This window comes from Fragaria vesca, linkage group LG5, assembly GCF_000184155.1.
Source record: "Fragaria vesca subsp. vesca linkage group LG5, FraVesHawaii_1.0, whole genome shotgun sequence".
Lineage (NCBI taxonomy): Eukaryota > Viridiplantae > Streptophyta > Magnoliopsida > Rosales > Rosaceae > Fragaria > Fragaria vesca.
The window spans coordinates 26,484,083-26,504,736 of record NC_020495.1 but is presented as its reverse complement, the minus strand read 5'-3'; the positions used below and the strand labels follow the sequence as shown (position 1 = coordinate 26,504,736).

Here is a 20,654-nt window from a genome sequence, read left to right as displayed (position 1 = left end):
ATACCTTAGTTACTTCGTCTTCAAGGTAATTTTTATCTCTTAGCTTTGTCGTAATATTTAGCTCTACATCTCAATCAACTTTCATTCAACTAGGTTAGTGTTAAATTAATTTAGATTCGATTAGTTTTTCCTATTTTCATACATTCCCTGTGGGTTCGACCTCGCTCTTGCATATCTGTACTGCAACTGATTCGTGCGCTTGCGAGTAACATTTTAAAACACATCAACAAGTCTACGACGTTTAATTCCCTCCTTAAGAACATCAAATTCACTTTAGAGCTTCCAAACCCGTTGATCGAAAAGATAGCAGAGCAGAACATGGAATTGGGTCTCCCGGCGGAGGAGATGAAGTATCTCATACAACAAATGGAAGAGAGCGTAGAGCTCGTTCGTAAGTCATCGAAGGTTAGCAAATGGAACTGCATGAAGTTTCACTACACGGACCAACTTGTGGAACTAGATGGGTGTTTGAGAAGACTGCTTGACATATTGAAGGTGCAAGGAGTGAGGGATGGGAAGGAGACTTTGGTTTTGGCAAGGAAAAATGGTGACCAACTTGTTGAATCGGCAAGGGATTGCAAAACGATCTTGGCTTTGGCAAGGAAAATCAACATGTTGGTCAAGCGACTTGAACGTTTGGTACCTCGCCCTCACAAAGGTCACTTTCATTTTTCTTTTTAGTCAACAATGATGACATTCGGGGAAGTTGTTTCCCCAAACGTATTGGTTACGGTTCATATAGTTTTTTTTTTTTTTGTATGGTGTTTTAGAACACCAGCCAATTTTATAGGTTCCAGTTTAAGTCCAAGTTATGAGCTCCATCCTTAGCATAGGTGTGGGAGTTCTATGTTCTTTGTCTGATACCCCTGTAGAGGTGTTACGGTTCATATAGTTAAGGTCTTAAAAGTTTTCTATATATATATGACTTAACATTCTTGCAGTTTCAAGCATCTTACTTTCTTTATTTGCTTCCTTCTTAATATCAAAGTCAGTATGATTATGGAGATGTTGTACCAATGTTTAGGAAGGTGGAGAAAGGAGAGCAGGAACAAGGTCTCAAGAATGATGAGCAGAAGCGCTGGTAGAAATGCTATTTTGTGAGGCTCAGCCTGAGGGCCATATTTTCGAGACATCCAACTCAAGAGTTTTCAGTTACGAAGAGCTAAAGACTGCTACTAGGAATTTTCGGCAAGAAGGATTACTTGGTGAGGAAAGCTTTGGAAAGGTTTTCAAGGGTTGGCTGGATGAAAAGACTCTTGTACCTTCAAATGCTGGCACTAGAATGATCATTGCTGTCAAGAAATGGAACCCAGATAGCTTTCAAGGCCTTAAAGAATGGCAGGTACCATATATATATACTTTCATGAAACTAGAATTATTGGCTAGGAGAACACCCAGGATGTTGTTGAACCTCTTTTTTAGCTTATGAACTTTCATATATCAAGAAAATTATACAACCTGCGACATATATGCAACTGCCACTTTTTCGAATCCTAATACTCAAATGAGAGAATGTTCTTGTACCACAGTTTTTGCATAAGATGAAGATAAATTATTTGTTTCTTTGTTATGCTTAATAATTCAGGCAGAGGTTGACTTCCTAGGAAGGCTTTCTCATCCTAACATTGTTAAGCTATTGGGACACTGCTCAGAGGATAAGCAGCTGCCCCTTGTCTATGAATTCATGCCGAAAGGATCCCTTGTCTATGAATTCATGCCGAAAAGAAGCTTGGCGGATCATCTTTTCAGAAGTAAGAAACCTAACTTAATGATGAGAACTTAATTTTGTTGCTTTTATTACAAGTTTATCAATGAGTGAACCCCAGCACAACTTTCATTTCCAGGAGCAGTACCGTCTTGGGACAACAGACTCAAAATAGCTATCGGAGTAGCTCGCGCCTTATCTTTCTTACACAGTTTACAGAAACAAATCATCCTCAGAGATTTCAAAGCCTCTAATATCTTGCTTGATGAGGTTAATTTATTCTATTTCTCTCTTTTCATCTTTGGTTTTTTTGGTGCAACTAAGCTTTATTTTGTTCTTGGAAAGTACTTAATTTGGTTAGTATCTGAGAGGATGCATGGGGGCAGTGGTACAAGCAGTAACCTATGACCAAATAGGAATATGTGTACATGAAGTTGATTAAAATTTGTTTCTGTATTTATCTTCTGCAGAATTACAATGCAAAACTCTCAGGGTTTGGCTTGGCAATGTTGGGGCCAAGTGATGCAGAGTTATATGTAGAGACTGAAGTTATGGGCACATATGGTTATGCTGCTCCAGAGTACGTTGCAACAGGTAGTGAAACTTATCTCGGTCACAAAACTGGGCAGCATTGGGAAGGTTCATATATGAAGCATGTCTTTGTTGGTTATTACAAATTAATAAGGACTAATTTCAGTCTACCCCCATCAACTTTAGGTCGATCATCATGTTAGTCCTTCTTCTTTCAATTTCATCAAAAACACTCCTCAACTTCTAATTTTCATCAGCCGCGCATGTTCAAACCTCCAATCTCCATTTAATTCCTCTGTCAAATGATGACTTGATATCAAGAAGAAAGTCAAATTCTGAAAGTTACCTTTCGGACCATTTTTTCCCCATATCGATACACATTTTCGTTCTCATCACAACCCCCTAACCTTAATGATTTTAGTGGGATTGAATGTAATTTGTCTATTTTTCCTTTTTTTCTTTCTTCTTGATATCAAGTCATCACTTGACATAGGAATTGGATGGAGATTGGAGGTTTGGACATGCACGGTTGATGAAAATTGAGAGTTGAGGGGTGTTTTTGATGAAATTGAAAGAAGAAAGACTAACATGATGATCGACCTAAAGTTGATGGAGGTAAACTGAAATTAGTTCAATTAATAAACTCTGCTCTGTCTAACAGGTTGTTTGTACGTGAAGAGCGATGTGTATAGCTTCGGTGTTGTGCTACTCGAAATGCTGACATGTTTAAAGGCCCTTGATATGAACCGTTCTTCTAACAAACATAATTTAGTCGATTGGGCTAAACCACTTCTCTCTCATAAAAGAACATTAGAAACCCTCATAGATGCCAAGATAAAGGGCCAATATTCCTCCCGGGCATGGCCGGACTTGACATGAGGCTGAGGAGTCAGCCGACTCAAGGCCCAGAGTCATAAGGGGCCCATAAAAAAATTAACAAGTTTTCATTATATCCAGATCCTACTAGCACAGTAATCAAGCTCAACTTTTGTCAAATTAAAAAAAAATACTGACATGATGGGCCCATACAAGTTTAATAAGTTATACATAATTATAGTATATCTTAAAATCCATTAAAGTCCATACGTAAGAAATTTGTTTTGTAAATAGGATTTATAATGTAAAATATGATTATTAAAACATTATCCAAATAGGATAACTAGAATATTTAGATATAAATTACTAAAACATAGAGAGGTTTGGTAATCTCTACATATATTTGGATATTACATGAATATTTTCAGAAATTACATGTTGTTTGTTGTTTCAATTGTTGTTAGCTAGTTCCCGAAATTTTTTTATAAAGAAAATGCATTTCATAAAAATAAAAATAAAAAATGACACGAAATGCACATTAAGATTTGAGGGCCCAACTTTGAGAGTTCGACTCAGGTCTGAAAATCTCAGGTCCGGGCCTGCTCCCGGGAAGCAGTACAAATAGCAAAGATCATCCAAAAATGCCTAGTACCAGATCCTGAAGATCGTCCTTCAATGAAGGAAGTTGTGGATGCATTGGAACAGATTCAGGCAGTCGAGGAAAACTCAAAACAAACACAAAATACCGCTACAGAATCTATTCCAAGCTCTCAATCCTAAATATATCATGGTAAAATATGAATGAATAAATGCCGCTTACAAAGTGTTAAGATTGGATCCTATATTAATCTATAAATGCAGAATGATTTTGATTCAGATACTTCATTCATCCATAATTTCATATATTTGATGACTGATCACATTAAACATTTTCCCATGTTTGCATATATGGAAAACTATTTCGTATAATATAGCATATAGTACCCGTTGTTAAATGTAACATTGTGTCTCTGAAACAATCCTTCTGTTACAATTTCTCTTCAACAGCTTGGCTTGTAAATGTAGTAATGCAGAAATGAGCTTTTTCTTTTGCTTTCTCTTTATCTGAATATGTATACGGATTTTATGTGGTAATATATAACTCTTTTTATCTTCACTTTCTACAAGTTCAAGGAAAGCTTCCTGTGATTCGAATATGGTCGAGGGTTCTCCTTAGGCCATACTTGAGCACTGCTTGGTTACCTTGTCTGAATCCTTCTCCATAAGCTGTGGATGAGTCTGACTCGATTTGGTGTTTAAAAAAGTCACCTAGTTTCTTCTCAAAGTCCGAACTTTTACCTTTCTTAGATGATCCTGAAGTAGAAGAGGACGCTGAGGAGGAAGAGGAAGACACAGATGATGTTCCAACATCACTACCAGGAGCAGAATACGTCTCTGCGTCAAGCCACATATGTGCCAGCACTTGGCAGATACCTTCTTCAACCTCTGGGCTCAAATTTGGATAACCTGACAAGCAATCATTCAGTATACTCAATTAGTCAAAACCAGATACTTTCAACATGATAAATACTTAAATAGAACACTCAAGTGAAGGGCAGACATACACCTTTGAGCCGTAGCCATGCATGCATCATCTCATGAGCAAGAATAGACCCTGTCAATAACCTGTGTTTATGGGAGGTTTATGTTATATATAATTGTTAATACGAATTAGACCTGGAATCAGAACAAAGAAGGAATGTGAGTGATATTACCTAGGAAGACCATACAATACAAGAATTGCTGTCACTTCACAGTGACGAACCAATCTATAAGTCTCGGTTATCATGTCTATCATCCGATAGCCTGCTCCAATCTTCGGCCTCCTTGAAATCTATGACACAGATAATTAGGGAAAGCTCTTATCCAATGAACTGGTAGTTCAGTAAATAGAAATGACACTTTGATAGCTATATTTAGGGGGGAAGAAATCCCTACATTGGTAACAGTCTGTTCTTCTGATAAGCAGAGTCCTCTAGTCTCAGGCAAGTGATGATGACCCTGCCCATAGTGATGAAAGTTCAAACAAACATTAGATGGAAGAAATGAAAAGGCAATTGATTTTCAAAAGAGAAAATTTTAAAGCATCGGCATTACATTCTTTTCTCCATCCATGGCCTCGTTTAGTGCTTGTCTCTCTACCAAGAGCATTGGAACTTGCTGTTCCACTTTCATATATAAACCTTCGTAAAATTCTTGTATTTCAAGGTAAAGGGGTTGGCATTCGTGAGTATCCATAATTGCCGAGTCTAGACACTCCAGACATAGCTTTCGGCCATCATCAAGTAACAAATATTTTGTGTCCTTTGGCTGCAAGATTGGGAGTCATATCTTTAATTACCAAGAATAAATTAAATTTGAGAACTTCATACGTATCTTGGAAAATCTACAAAAATGTCCTGCGGCTAGCCGACTAGTGATTGCAGTACTATATCCTTTTCAATTCTCTCAAATGTAGAGAGATCATATTTTCTTTCACTCACCTCCATTCTTTCACAGCTACAACACCGTGGAGTCCTATCACGCTCATGAGAGGGGCAGTACTTTTGTAACCAGAAAGGATGTGCCCTATACTCAATACGACCATCTGAGTTTGTTGGGATCTGTGCAGAAACAGAAAAAATACAAAACAGTTTCAAAACAGAAAACGAAGAGTTCCAAAAACAGTTGAACGAGTCTGTATGAAAGAAACATTAAACAGAAAGCACATGGATCTGTATTGCCTTAAACCAGTCCAGCCCTTGTCCAAAAATAAAAAATAAACAAGTCCGGCTGATAGACAAAAAAAGTCACACACATACATTAACAAGGACAGTAAAGAAGTCTTATCTTTGAGACCACCTCACCAAACTAGTAGGAAAAGAAAAAATTATAAGCTTGGTTTGAAATTTTCACATCAGAAGAAAAGAAACGGTAAACAAAGAACTATTGATCAAGTCTTGAATTCCATTTACAGATTCACTTATGCTTGACTTATCAAATGGGAACATGTCAACTCTAAGCAATCAACCAATATTGTACAAACTCTCCCAAACATCCACTTCAAACTTGGAGGACAGGAGGAGCTAAATAGGGCTCATTACCAACTCCAGGAGTTCCTTATCATAAACAAAACAAATAAAATCAAAAAGCTCCAGGAATTCCTATGCTTTTATATTTATAAAAATAAAATAAAATAATAAAAAACCACAAAAGTTAAGAACGTTGTACACAATTCATTAATTTTATCTTTCCTCATCAACTAAACACAAACATATCAAAATACCAAAACATAAATGCCATTTAACTAAAGAACTGAATATGAGAGACTTACAAAACTCTTGCAAACATCACATCTTGGATGATGCTTTTCCTTGTAGCAGGATTTGTGGTAAGGATGATTCTCAGACATAGAAAACTGTAACAGAAGCAAAACTTAAAGAAAACTAAACTTCAAAGTTTCTAGGATGTACTACTAAATGAGCTGGCAATTGGAGAATTCTGAATGCCAATTCCAAAGAAAAGGCTTACTGAACAGGATTTAGATTTGAACCTCATAATCAGTAATTGGAAGATTGCAAGCATGGCAACAAAAACAATCTGGATGCCAAACAGCACCAACACAACTCAAGTATCGCCCATGGCCAATCCCATGTTTACAGCCAGCACATATCCTGCTACAACCATTTTTCAACAACCATGTAAGGTTTCATTGGTATCTTTCAAAACAGTTCTCAATTACATGAAATTCAAGTTTAACCCTCAAGAGACTTTGTTTTATGCAGTAGTCCCAGATAACAGGATTTAGCATATTAAAGTAGTTAGTTTACTAGACTCGGTGCAAGAGATAGCAAAAAGATCACATTTACCTGTTCCCAGCTGGATTGAGATATGGTTGAAAATTACTGCCAGTGTCATGTCGAGGAGGAGAATCCACATTCAAACTTTCCTGAATAGCCATTGCAAGTTGTTCATCTTCCTCCAGTTGAACTTTAGCACTTTGATCATCTTCCTCATATGAAATTTTGGCAGCTGGTTCATCATGGTCTGATTCAACTTTAGCAGCTGGCTCATTATCCTCTGATTCAACTTTGGCAGGTGATTCATCATCCTCTGATTCAACTTTGGCAGGTGATTCATCATCATCTGATTCCACTTTAGCAGGCTGTTCTTCATCCTCTGATTGAGATTCCTCTAGAATTAAATATGAAAAGAAATTATTATGTAAGTTGTAAAACACAGTGCTACACTGAAAATGTATTGAATATGATGCCCCATAGAGTTATACATAACTTGCATCCTAAGCTTAAAAGAAAATGTCACAATTCATTATGATCTTCTACAAGTATTAGCACACTTGAATAAATTTTGCAGAATTATCTTGTGTATAGCAATTATCTTTCCTACACTGGTGAAACTTACCGGCTACACTTTTTCCTTTCTGATCTAGTTCCGAAAGGGACAATGCTATAGCACAATCTATGTCTTCTTCCTGGAATTCAAAAACAGACTTAGCACAATACAGATACAGTACTGCTAGCATAATCAGTCTGCATGAATTTAATTGCAGAGCTATTTTAAGCTATTAACTTCTGTGATGGTTGGGTTTCAACCTACCTACTCTAGAAAAAAGCTAGCTCCCCATGTAATAAAATGCGAAGGGTAAGAAAAAAATAACTTTATAGAAAAACATTAATTACCACTGAATTTCGAGGCTCATCCCATGTTCTTTCATGTCCATATTTACCATGATAGTGCCCTTTATGACTGGAACCTTTTAGGATCTTACTCAGCCAACCCATACAAGAACTCTTACTTGCCAGGGCTGCCAAAACTATTTCCTGTTACTAAAGAAAAAAAGGAAGTATGTCACTTAGGCAAAGTAACTGCAAATAGCTAGCAGATACAGAACATAGGAAAAGATGTTGAAGAATTCATACAGAGATCAAGGAGAAAAAATTAATGAATAGCAGGTCCACTAAAGACTGAGAAATCAATTAATAAAGATGAGAAACAGTATGAACAACAGTAATTTTCAGTTAAGAGAAGAAGGGAAACTAAAACTTAAGTTTTGTCGCAATGTTAACACAATGACATTCACAAAGCACGAACCAGGTAAAGTGAGATTTGTCACATAGAGGAATTCAATCATGAAGATTTGATCTTGGCACACGTTTCCAAATTCATTGAGAACGCAAAGAAAAGATGAGCAAATGAACTAGTCAGAAAGAGAAGGTGCAAAAACTGGGGACATACAGAATTTCTAGTCAACTACATAGTGACATTTTAGGAAACTCAATTACAGAACAGAAGAGAAACCACAAAATCATCCTGGAAACTTAAACTCATGATTCAATAACCTTCTGATATTCAATCAGTGGCAGCCAATAAGCTCAATCCAATTTGAACAAATCAGTTTACCTATACTCACTCGAAAACCAAAAGCAACAGATATATGAACCTATCAGTGTATCACCCACCCCAGATGCAAACTAGCCCAAAAAGCTTCCACCTTTACCAAAATTCCAATATCACAGGACAATCGTAATCCAATTCAAACAGCAACTAAATCAAATATCATCAACCACATATTCATATCAGAACACACTTCACCACCGACATCACACTAATAGCACAAAAGTTAAAGCAAGTGGAGCATTCCAACAACCAAGAGATGAAACTGAAATAAACAAAAAGCAATAGAGGAAGAACAGCAACATCAAGTCTCTCAGAAACTGTACCTGAAACAGCTTTAAGAATCTGCAGAGACAGGAGTACAATCCAATGAATCCCAGATCAGATAAAATTCCCAATTCCCAAGATGCATGGTCACCTCGGACTTATGAGGACCCCAAAAGATATTCCCCACCCTGCAAATCGCTCAAAGCCTGGACCTTTCTTTGAACAGAGTCACATAACCAACCATTTTAGTACACAAGGGTAAAAAGGAAACCAACAACTTCAATCCTACGCAAAATTCAGGTCCCAATTCCAAAAGGGTAACAGAAAATTTGGTTTTTTTCTCATCTACCTTGCCTTTTTCCTTGAAGGCCACAAAAAAAGACAGATTAAGAAGATAGAAGGAATCAGAAAAACCCAGACCCAATTTTGGAAGAGGTTGTTTGTATTCAATAATCGAATTGCATTGAATTTAATGCTCAAAAAGCTTTGTGCTTTTGTTTCTCTCAACGTGGGTCCTTTACCAATTCTCCACCACACTTCCACTACATGTCAAAAACCCCATGAAAACCATTTTCTGGTTGACAAAGACTCCAAGAAGCTGATGGCTGATCCTCCATTGTTTTCTACTTTTAGTGACCAATGTGAAAGTGTCCAACTTTCTTCAATGCCAGAGCCACTGATATTTCTCTTTTCTAAGCTACTCTAGCATTTTGCCGCTGCTTTCATTAATTTTCGAAAGATTTAATACTTCGAAACAGTATAGAACATCCGGAACACTATAGAACATCGTTGGAATTTTAGTTTGCCCTTGTTCCGAATTTCTTCGAGTTCTCTTCAGAATTTCGGCTCCTTTACACGACATGAGGGAACATTATATCATCAAATCAAGACACTTTTCCGAACTTGATTCATAATTCAAATAGACAACTCAGGGTCAGCCAGGCAATGCAACTACTTATACTAATAATCTATTTCGTGCGGATAATCTTTTTATAGTTAATTACAATTATCTATCCATTGAAGGTTTTTATAATGATATAGGCATATAGCTGGTCCCTTTCAGTGCCTTGACATCATGACATCTTTAATGAAAATGGCATGGCATCCTTGGTTCATGGGCTCACCATGTTCATCCCATGACTAGTTCTATGTACTATTGTTTGAATCTGAAGCAACATAGTTTCCCACTTTCGTATCAAAAAAACATAGTTTCCCACTTTTTCTTTTCTCTAAGTCTAGTACATTTAGTTCTCCAAATATCATTGATTTTCACTATGATTTAGATTTATTGATCGAAAATTTTACATGATAAAACCATCTCATTATCGTTTAAATATTTATCTTATTATCGTTTAAATATGTAAAGATATACTGAAAAAAAAAAATAATAAGTATTGCACTAAAAAATATGATGTCAATAGAAGATGATCTCTTCTCCATTGTGGAAGATAATTTTGGCTGCACTGACATCTCATTCCAACTCATATTGTTAGGTAATTTTCAACATACGTCAATGATCAGGGAACAGTTAGGTTTCTACTTTTGAAATTTGGTGTACAGTTGGATGCTGATGTATCTATGATAATCAAGTGAGGAACCTTCATGAATCATTACATAGTTGCTGACAATAGTGTACCAGAAACCTTACCCACGGATTTAACTGTTTAATTTATTTTGTAATTTTGGTCAGGATATATATGTAGGGGAGCCCTTCTAGTGAGAATCCTTAAGTTGAGGACTTGGTGAGGACTTTTCGGCTTATCCCACATTTCGATCTTATATCTACATCTTGACCGTTCAGTTTATAGGTATTTATGAGTAGATCATTTATTCAAATTTTCAGCTATATTGAAAATTGTTAAGACATTCATAAGTGTGATTTATCAATTATGAACTTGAACGGTTCATATTTAACAGATTTGGTTCGTCCATTAATTTGATCTAGTTTGTTATCTTAACGAACACCAATTTGGGTGAAAATTTGTAGAAATGATCTACTCATATAAACCTAAAAACTGAACGGATAAGATGTCAAAATGTGATCGAAAATTGGGTCTTTTAAACTCTAAACCGAAAAGTCCTCACAAAGTCCTCAACTTAAGGGTCCTCACTAGAAGGGCTTCCATATATGCAGTTGGATATAATAGAAGAAGAAAATGGGGTGAAACGTCACTTTCTGCTTCATCCCCTAACAATTGTTGTGATGCCTCATATGTCTGTGTGCGTTTCATGGCTATATATTTAGAACCACACGAGTACTATTAGGTATAGTTTCTTATTTTGGTAATTTGGATTCGTTCAATCCATGTCAAACACTATCATGATTAATGATGATGTTTGGTGGATCATGGTGGTATGAAACTAGTACATAAGTAATCAAGCATAGTAGTAACGGATGGGCGCATCTTTGAAAAACTATGCAAAAGGTAATATGTTTTCCTGTTTGGTTTGCCATTCCAACATGCCAATCCTAGGCCCGCTAGAAATATTGAATCCTTCACCAGCTGACCTAACTTGCTCCAAAAGAAACAAATATTCATACAGGTAGACTCCATGTACTTTCTTTTTCTTTCCACGATGATCAACAATCACACCATTGTTGAAGATGTATGGAAACATGACTTCATTACTGGAAAACTTTCCTTTATTTTTTTTCTCTCCTAATCTGAAAAGAAGACATGTTCCTTGTAGGAAAAGGACTACAAGGCTAGCACTCCTAAGTTCAAAAGGAAATTAGCTGCATCTATATATAACTGAAATCCCCAAACCAGAAGGCACAAAATAATTTCATCATGCAAAATGAAGCTGCAAAGATGAGACCTACCTACATTATGCCGCAGCTGGAGCTCGACCATATATTCCCAGAACACAATATAAAGAAGAATGTAATCCTCACTAGGAGTATTAGTGCTAATCCTAGTAATTCGCAGGAGCGCAGGACGAGAACTACTCTTGCTTCTTTGATTGCTCATGACATGGAAAACGAAGCTACAAAGATGAAACCTACCTGCACTGTGCCACAGCTCGAGCTCGACCATATATTAATCCCAAAACTCAATAATAAGAAGAATGTAATGCTCACGAGGAGTATTAGTGTTAATCTTAGTAGTTCTCAGGAACACAAAACGAGAACTACTCTTTCTTCTAAGTTTTCTCCTCCTCAAAACTATGATCGCTTGCGCAGTAAGAGTCGACGCATTCAACCCGTAACTACAACTCAATTCATCAGAAGCTTCACAACGAAAGGGGAAAGTCATCGGCCGCTCAAGAGGAGTACTAGTTTCAATTGTTATGATTTTCCAAATGACATGCGATCTAAAAGATTTACTCAATACGTCAGGAGTACTTACACCTTCACTGGAGACACCAAGAAAGAGGCGGCCAAAAAGAAACTAACCAAGTGGTCTAAGTGGTTTAAGAACAACATGCTCAACATGAACAAGAAGAGTAAGATAGAGTACTAAATCCAAGTCTGCAGTGTAAGATTAAACCTAATGAAGAGATATTCGCCGGGCCTTGTATCTTTAATCACACCATGACATTTATGTATAGCTAATTCAGTAATTCATTTGGCTGATCATAAGTGATGTATGTTATTGTTTTGTTTAGTAAATTTGTGATTACAATACATTTATATACTTCTTAGAAAGATTAATACAAGCATGGTGTAAAGGTAAAACCAAAAAGAAAAAGTAATAACAAACTAAAATTGAAATGACCAATCAGTACGTGGTTTCTTGGAAGAGCATATTTGAGAAATTGGTGTAGTCACAACTTTAATTAGAAGGACTTCATTTGCCGACTTCTTTTTTATTATTTTAATTTATTTATTTTTTATAAAGACTTCTCTTGGATTTATAAGTTAGAGTTAGCGTTAAATTTGGAAACCCTTTCCCTATGGGATTAGGACACTAGAATTTGTATTTAACCATATTCTTCATTTGTGACTCAACGCAAACGCCCCACAAGATCTTTAGACGAGAAATCAAAATTCAAACAAGGTGTAGAAGAAGGGGAGGTGTAAAAAGAATTGAAGCAGAGATCAAGAAGCTGAAAGCAAAGATGACTATGATTGAGAATACTTCAGAGAGAAAGATCACTTCTAGTGAATTCTATGCTCGCAGACTGAGATACCTCAGAAGCTACCCCTTCACCAGGAAAGAAGAGATGACAGCAGGAAAGAAAATCAAGAAATTGTTCAAGACCAACATGGAGAAGGCCAAGACCATCAAATCGAGAGCTTGTCATCGTTGTTGTCCTTGTGGGAAGAACCTTTTTAAGTGCTTCTTCCTCTAGCTAGCTAGCTTGTCGATTTAGTTCAGACCCATCGTTATAACTCAACCAGATCCCTTTTTGCTTCTTTTTGGAAACACAGTTCCTATGGGAACTATGGCACCTAGATAGTTTATTTACTAGCTAGGGCATCTGCTTTTCACTTAAATGTGCAAACGCAAACCCTTGCAAGTACTTAGACCAGAATGTTTTTGAATTCGAAGAAAGGGATCGGAAGAGATGTAAGAAAGAAAGAAAGAAAGCATATAAAGAAGCTAAGATCAAAGATGATGATGATTATTAGTACTCAGGAGTCAAGAGACGAAGGTTACTTCTTGTTCTTTCTTTGTCTTCCCTTTCTTGTAATTACGTCTCCACTGAAATACTTGTGCACCCCGAGCGGGAATGCTAGCTATGCTTCCAGACAGAGATTCCTCAGAAGCAGCCCTTTTACCAGGAAAAGAAGACATGACGGTCGGAAAGAAAATCAAGATGCTGCGAAGAAATTAGGGTTAAATGATTTAACTTGAACTATATATGTATCATATACTGCGAAGAAATTAAGGTTTACATTCTGACACAAAATAACCCAACACTAGTTTGAATTGTTAAATAGCTACTAGTAGTAATACTATATTTTCGTGTAGGACTATAATATTTTTGATACAGTTTTAAACTTTTAACTATTAACTATTGGTTTAGGGTTAGTGTGCTCTACCCCAACAAAACTGATAATAATTGCCATCATGAAAAGAACAATCTCATATAATATTGGGACTCTATCCAGAGAAAATCTCTTTATGCAATATCGGACTGCAACAAGGGATAAGGCCCAATTGAAGAAAAATGAACTCAACTCGTATATGAACTCGACTCATATACAACTCAAAACTTTGTGTATCCCGGAGTTAATCGAAGAGACGAGCAAGAATGCAAAATGAATGGGAATGGGAAACCTATATATGTTCATTTTATAGATTAGAAACACTTGCATTTACATTTCCTTTGTTACGTTTCAGTAAACTCATCATCATGAGCGGGAACATTTTTCTTTCTTTTCAATCTCCTTATAGGTAATTAATCAAGATGACAAAATCGTAACAGGTTAGAACCAAAAAAACATAAAAAGTGACAGCTTAAACTTAATTTTAATTTGCAAAAAGTGCATTATGTCATTAATTAGTCACTTTTTTCTAGCGAAAATATACGTTTTTAGTGTTTAGGGTTTCATTAATCGACACTTGATGAGGGCACTCGTACTATTACTTGCTTCAACAAAACGAAAGCTATAGTTACGTTTTCTACATCAAAACTTGCACCAATCAAAACCATCTTGGACTATCATACAGATGTTCTTCCATTTCTTTCACAAGATAGCTGCAGACAATGGCTTTGGGTGAACAATCGAGAAAAGGGTACAAAATAGACAGTTAAACGAGCAAAACTACAAGATTGAAAAAGAGGTTTTGTAGTTCTCTTTATCCTTAACCAAAACAAGGCCGACCCTCCCAGAGGACCTCTCTCTCTCTCTCTCTCTCTCTCTCTCAGTCTCACCCATGCATCGCCCTTACCCTACAGCTAGCCTGTCACCCTATCTTTTTCCAACACGTGTCCCGTCCGATTGCCAGCTCCGTCGCTTTGGACCACCCGGACCACGTGGCCGTGGCCATGCCCTGCCGGAAGTTCCACGTGGACACCCGACATTTAACCAGATGTGCCGGAGAGGACCACCTTGGAGATACATGCATACAGAGCAGCAGCACCCCCATTTTTGTTCTCAGAGGTAGTAGTACTGGTGCTAGCTGCTCTGTCATCTTAAGCTTTCAATAATTTCAGGGTCGTTTTCTCCATGGGGCCAACCCCCCATCATGCCCCAAAAGGCCTCTAAGCCCAAGGCTGTTGCCAACCAATAATGCTTCCTTTTTTTTTTCTATCTTTTCTTTTTCGCTTTTGATACTCAAACGGTTTTAAATGCGCATCCGTAAATCATAAGATCGTGCGTATCTAATTTGTAACCATACGATTTAACTATTAAGTACCTTCAGTTCACTGTCATTCATTTTACTTGATTTCTTTCAAGCATTGACGCAAATTTTATCATGCATGCATGTGAGCATATCTCTTCTGAAGCAAATATATGCTAGGACATGAATCACATTTTACAACCAACATATAGTCCACCTTATGTGTCACCTTATAAATCATATACACCACTTAATCAGGATGTATCATTAGATGACGTCGTTGTGCCTTATCATATGCCATGTTAGGACTCCATATTAGATGTAAAAATGTGATTTTCCTAACATTATTCTTATTTTAATGACAGCATAAGCTAGTAAGCAACTCCTTGCAAAGAGACATGCATATATATAAGAAATGATCGAATAACTAGCTTCCGATTAATGTAGATATTTGTATTTTTTCTTACTAATGTCCTTTTAGAAGTATTTCATATCGAATATGATATTTCAGATTCATCAATATATAGTTAAACCCGGGCAGAAATGCACAACTATGGTAGTTCCTTTCCTAATTTCTACACATGTTGATCATCATTATTAAACAAGAACGAAAGCATCTGAAAATGATGAAAAGAGGAAAGTAATAAAATCAAAAAGGGAGAAGTAAAACTATTATCTCGAAAAGGGTGGAGCTATACCATGAGAATGTTGGTCCCTTTGATGAAGTGACCCACTTGAGAAGGACATTGTTGTTTCCTTCTCAAATCCCAAGATAAAAACCACCAAACCTCTTAAGATTCTGCCATACCCATACTGACTCGATCAACTTGTTTCATTATTAGGGTTTTTCTTTTTCCTCTATAGATTAGGGTTTTCTAACCTTGGTTAGTTCATCTCTCTTTGGAGATATTATACACAGTCAACTGTAGATAACTTCTATATTAAGCTAGAAGTGGTCTTCTTTTTCATCGATTTATAAATTTCGATAGTCGTGAGTTTAACTCACGTTATACTCAGTTGTAGCATTTCACTTGTTTATTGATAATAACAAAATTAAAAAAATTTGATATATAATATGGAAGAGCTATCTGGCTAGTTCACATGTCGTGACATCCGAGTTTATATGCATCTCTTTCTCAACTTGTCCAATTCAATTGGACTCTATTGCCTTTGCTAAATTTAAAAAATTGAATTGCATAACATATACAAATAATGGTGACTAAATAGGTTTCCTATCTCTAGTGATGACTAGGAAAGTAGAAAAAAGTGACTTCTCTAATGTGTCTCCTTATCTTCATTTCAATTAAACTGTAGGGCTCTAATTGTTTTACTAAGTCCATACTCATTACTTAATTATTACATGCAATGTCGTTTAATAGAACTTTTAGGACTATAAAAAGGTGATTTACTATCTTACTTACCTGTCCCCTGTATATAGAAAACCTAGCATTTTCTTATGTTGCTAATTTGTTTGTTTGTTTCTCTAAATTAACAACAAATCTTCAAGAGCTTACGTGATGAAACCCTTTGAAATGGACAGCTTTCTGAAATACGTACTCTAATCGTAATATACGACTCAACCTTAATTGATTCAACTTATTGGACCAATGGGAGGAGGAGTGAACTTTTAAAAAAATTGGTTTGGTGGAGTGAGTGAGTCACCAGGCTTAGTTTTTAAGCAAAACTATCAAATGGTTTAGGACATTGTTTAGGGGATTAAGGAAAATTGTTTGTTGGTGCTTAACATCAATAGGTATTTGCCATTTTTATAATTTAAAACCCAGTATTGTTCCAAGAATTGTTCTATGAAGATTAGCAGGTTAATTACAAGTTCAGTGTGAATTAATGTACTAAAAATAAAGAACAAAGTTTTATTTTGTTTTTCACTTTTGGCAGCATATGTAATGTTACCGACCAAAGAGAAAGAAAACTATATGAAAAATTTTAAATACACACTCTTTACTTAATACACCACCTATCAAATTTTTCATTTTAGTATTATATATAATTAATACATATCCCAAACTGTCTAAAATGCCTTTAATTTATGAAATATTCCATTATTTAATATAATCAATATATATTTACTATTTTGTACCTCTTTTTACATATTATTTCGTCTAATTTTTGCTATAAATTTTTGGTTATCATCGTTCAATTTATAATCAAATGATTATTGTTATATCCGAACTCCAAATCACTAATTCAAGTTTTCAAAATTTACAAGCTAGTAAAATATAGAAGTACGGTAGCTATTAAACATAGACAACTAGTTATTCGATAAAAACATGTCATGATAAAGATGCAGTACATGATAATATGATCTGCAAGATCAAACTAAAGCTGATATAGATATAAAAATAAATAAAAAATAAAAAGAAGAAAAAAGACAACCCGAATGAATTGTGGAGAAGAGTTGGGGTTAGGTGAGAAGACGTGCTTTCGACGATTTAAGGTAGAAAATGTTGAAAAAAATACTTCTAGCATGTATTTTTTTTTATTTTTTATAATAAATGTTTGTTTTGGTCATTTAATTAGCTTACCTATAAAATCTCAATAGAAACATAAAATAATAGAGGTGTGTATTAAGAGATTACGGGTGTATATGTAAAATTTCTCAAACTATATACTCAATTGTTGTGTGCAAATTTCTGTATTTAAATGACATGCTAAATGTAGAAGTATATATAGCACAATAATCACTTTTAAAATGCCATCTTATACTTAATTATCTTGTTAAGTGTTATAAACAAACAACAAACATCGACTGGTTTTGCCCGAGTTTCGATCAGGAATTTCGAAATATGAGACAGACTTTACAGAACAATGGTGTACGTTGCCATCTCGATCAATATCTCATGGAGGAGGGTGATGGTGATCGAAGCTTTCTGTCATCTTCATTTGGATACTATTGGAATCTTTGGTGATCAATATCTCATGGCGTACGTCAACTTGCCTTAGCCAATAGCCAGGACCAAGAATATGAAAGAAGAACTTATCGTCGTGCTCATCCTCAATAATTCGACATTGGCTTCATGGGGATTAATCTCCTGCACTTGTTGTGACAGCAAAAGATTGTTTCAGATCAAATAAACTCCACAACATACAGATAAGAATTGAGAGGCACAAGTTTAGGAGCTCTTTTCCTTTTCTTTATTCTCAAACAGTTAAGTTTTATTATCAAGTAAATGACATGGTATAACATATATGCTGCATGTCTTTAAACATTAGGAAGAAAAGAAGAAAGATACGTAAAACCTCTAGGGTTAGGTGTTCTCTGGTCAGACCCAGAAGAATTTTGATCAAAACCACCTCTGGTTAGGATCGTTCACTAGATCCATATATACGAGTTTCAATCATAGTTTCCTTTACCAAACATACATACAGTTGCATCTGATATTGATTTCTGAAAACATATGCTTCCTTATCCAATTGAGGATCAAATAATTACTTTATCTGGATAATATGTCGAGTCAAATATATATAAACATGCAGTACAAGACTATTAAAACTGAGCTGTGATTTCGGTCTCAAGTGTCAGTGATGTGTGAGAACCAGAATATGAACAAAGTCGTGACATGATTTGTACGTAGGGTCCAATTTCACTCCTATAAAATCACCATCATCGACTTGAAGCATCAAAGAGAGACTTGTGTGTAGTTTCTGGCACTGCTGAGGTGAAATTTGAACTGGGGAAAAAAGGGCCCCTGGCTGTAAGCATCATTGACTCAGTTTCTACAGTATATAAAACCAAGCAGGTTTTGTTTCTTCGACGAGTCACTGTTCTCAAACCTGCTTCGAAAAGCCTCTATGTAACCCCATGAATTACTTTACATAATAATGAAAAAGTATATGTCATATTCTCCTTTGACAACTACTGTGGGAAATCTGAACTGGGTCGATGATAGCAGCGCGGTATATCTTTTTATCTTCATGCGCAACTTGGCTGGGTTTGCAACTATATATGCAATCAAGAAATGAGAATAGTTGCATATTATTATCATCATTGTATAGTGTAATGAATTTTGCAAAAATGAAAAGTGATTAATCTGGATCAGTACCTAGTGAGGTTGTACTGGTCAGCCCCAAAACTAGTTATAAGCAATTTGCGATTGCAATTTGCAACTGCGTTCAAAAGTAAAGAAGAAGAAAAAAGGGTGTGGGAAGCAAGCATCATCCAAGAAAAAGAAAGAGGCCAGGAGAATAAAATTGATTGGCATAAAAAGGACAAAGGGGAATCGAGGGACCATCCATGCATTATGAATAGTAGCCATGAATAGTTGGTGTCTAGAAATCAGAAAGAGATCGAGTTGGTCGATCATGTCGTTTTGAGGATGATGATGAGCTTCGATCGATCTGTTCTGTCTGTCTCTCATCCTCTTCTGATCCTAGCTAGTGTGTCCCAAACCCGACCCTTTTGCTTTGCTTATAGCTTTACTGCTTTGCTGCTTTGCTTTGCCTCAATAATGTTTCCTTTTCCAATCTCTCTATCCCTCTCTCCCTCTCTCTATCTCTCTCTAATGAGTCTACTGGGCAAATGAGACAGTTAGAAAATGGAGTTGACGCTTCCTCGTACATCAATCACCTCACTACTACTTTCTTTACCCCTCTTTTTCCCCTCCTGTAACTCTTATTCTTCTCTAGGGCACGCTAGCTAGTTGACACTTTAGTTAGACCTCACCATGTTATGAATATATTATGCAACTCGTCTTCCACCATTTTTTACACAATATAGGTATGTGCATAAGTGTCATCTTAGTGTAACCAAGTAACCAACACAGGTGGTCGAGTTGGTAAGAGCATAGGTGTGAAACCCCCATACGGCCATTCCTATGTTCTAAATTCCGTCAAAGCCGATTAAAAATAAATCTAATTTCTAACTTCTTGGTAGCCAGAAAGAATAAATAGTTTTGACATAATCTCTTTATCTCCTTGTATATGAAAAAAAAAGTCCAAAAAGAAATAGATGGTTTAAGATGTTGTAATACATTAAGGACATGCATGACATCAAATCATCAATGGTGGAGCAAGGGTCGGCCCCAACATTAGGTCAATTAAGCAATCTCTTAATCAACATTATATTTGAAATATCTAGCCATCTCACAAACTACTAACTAATTATAACTATCATAAATAATTATAAGAGCGTACAATAGAAATCGTTTTTTTTAAAGAGATCGAGTTTTTAAAATGATAATAGTACAATAGAAATCGTTTGGTACAGTTGTCTTATCACTCTTATAAAGAGTGATGTACATTTTTTTCGAATATTTGTGACACATCTTCAGTTCTGTAAATGATCGACATTATTATTTGATTTTTGAGAGGGCCGAGAATTCTTGAGGATTTAATTCTGCAGTATAGTTGCTTTCTTTGATTGATAAGTTCTGAAACTGAGCTATTGAAGGAGTAGACATATTAGTAAACGGTGACTGTAGTGTGATTGGGATGGTTTATAACAAGTGCTATATATACACGTTCTCATATATATACTTCTCTCTCAGAAAACTTCACGTTCCTATATATAAGGTTGCAATCGGAAACTACTCACCGGCCGGACAACGGTTGTAATCACAAAACTGACAACACTCAACTTTAGTGATATAGTAATTGGCAAACAAACGAATATGTCTATTAATATACAGTGTTATACAAAAGAAGAAAAC

The 20,654-nt window shown here is 35.9% G+C and overlaps 2 protein-coding genes across 2 annotated transcripts; one reads left to right on the top strand and one right to left on the bottom strand.

Moving 5' to 3' along the window:
- The first annotated feature begins 1,087 nt into the window (after positions 1 to 1,087).
- On the top strand, positions 1,088 to 3,832 carry LOC101307507 (probable serine/threonine-protein kinase Cx32, chloroplastic-like). Its single transcript, XM_004301829.1, has 6 exons — positions 1,088 to 1,342; positions 1,586 to 1,751; positions 1,845 to 1,975; positions 2,176 to 2,299; positions 2,898 to 3,094; positions 3,644 to 3,832. Exons 1-6 carry the CDS (start codon positions 1,088 to 1,090, stop codon positions 3,830 to 3,832), a joined length of 1,062 nt encoding a protein of 353 aa, XP_004301877.1.
- A 179-nt stretch (positions 3,833 to 4,011) lies between these two features.
- On the bottom strand, positions 4,012 to 9,221 carry LOC101291728 (protein DA1-related 1-like). The gene is made up of 12 exons (XM_004300537.1): positions 8,812 to 9,221; positions 7,771 to 7,917; positions 7,493 to 7,562; positions 6,940 to 7,264; positions 6,624 to 6,744; positions 6,405 to 6,488; positions 5,575 to 5,694; positions 5,189 to 5,401; positions 5,030 to 5,092; positions 4,807 to 4,925; positions 4,659 to 4,717; positions 4,012 to 4,558 (listed from the first exon to the last, which is right to left on the bottom strand). The coding sequence occupies exons 2-12, from the start codon at positions 7,870 to 7,872 to the stop codon at positions 4,221 to 4,223; spliced, it is 1,614 nt and encodes a 537-aa protein (XP_004300585.1). The 5' UTR covers positions 7,873 to 7,917; positions 8,812 to 9,221; the 3' UTR covers positions 4,012 to 4,220.
- Between the last annotated feature and the right edge of the window lie 11,433 nt (positions 9,222 to 20,654).

Excerpts from the sequence above, each read along its gene's own strand:
- LOC101307507 (XM_004301829.1), top strand. The coding sequence starts at position 1,088 with ATGCTATTTTGTGAGGCTCAGCCTGAGGGCCATATTTTCGAGACATCC. Across the intron at positions 1,343-1,585 it reads AAGGCCTTAAAGAATGGCAG|GCAGAGGTTGACTTCCTAGG; the intron begins GTACCATATATA and ends TTAATAATTCAG. Across the intron at positions 1,976-2,175 it reads CTAATATCTTGCTTGATGAG|AATTACAATGCAAAACTCTC; the intron begins GTTAATTTATTC and ends TATCTTCTGCAG.
- LOC101291728 (XM_004300537.1), bottom strand. The coding sequence starts at position 7,872 with ATGGGTTGGCTGAGTAAGATCCTAAAAGGTTCCAGTCATAAAGGGCAC. Across the intron at positions 6,745-6,939 it reads CTCAATCCAGCTGGGAACAG|GATATGTGCTGGCTGTAAAC; the intron begins GTAAATGTGATC and ends TGGTTGTAGCAG. Across the intron at positions 6,489-6,623 it reads TTCCAATTACTGATTATGAG|TTTTCTATGTCTGAGAATCA; the intron begins GTTCAAATCTAA and ends CTTCTGTTACAG.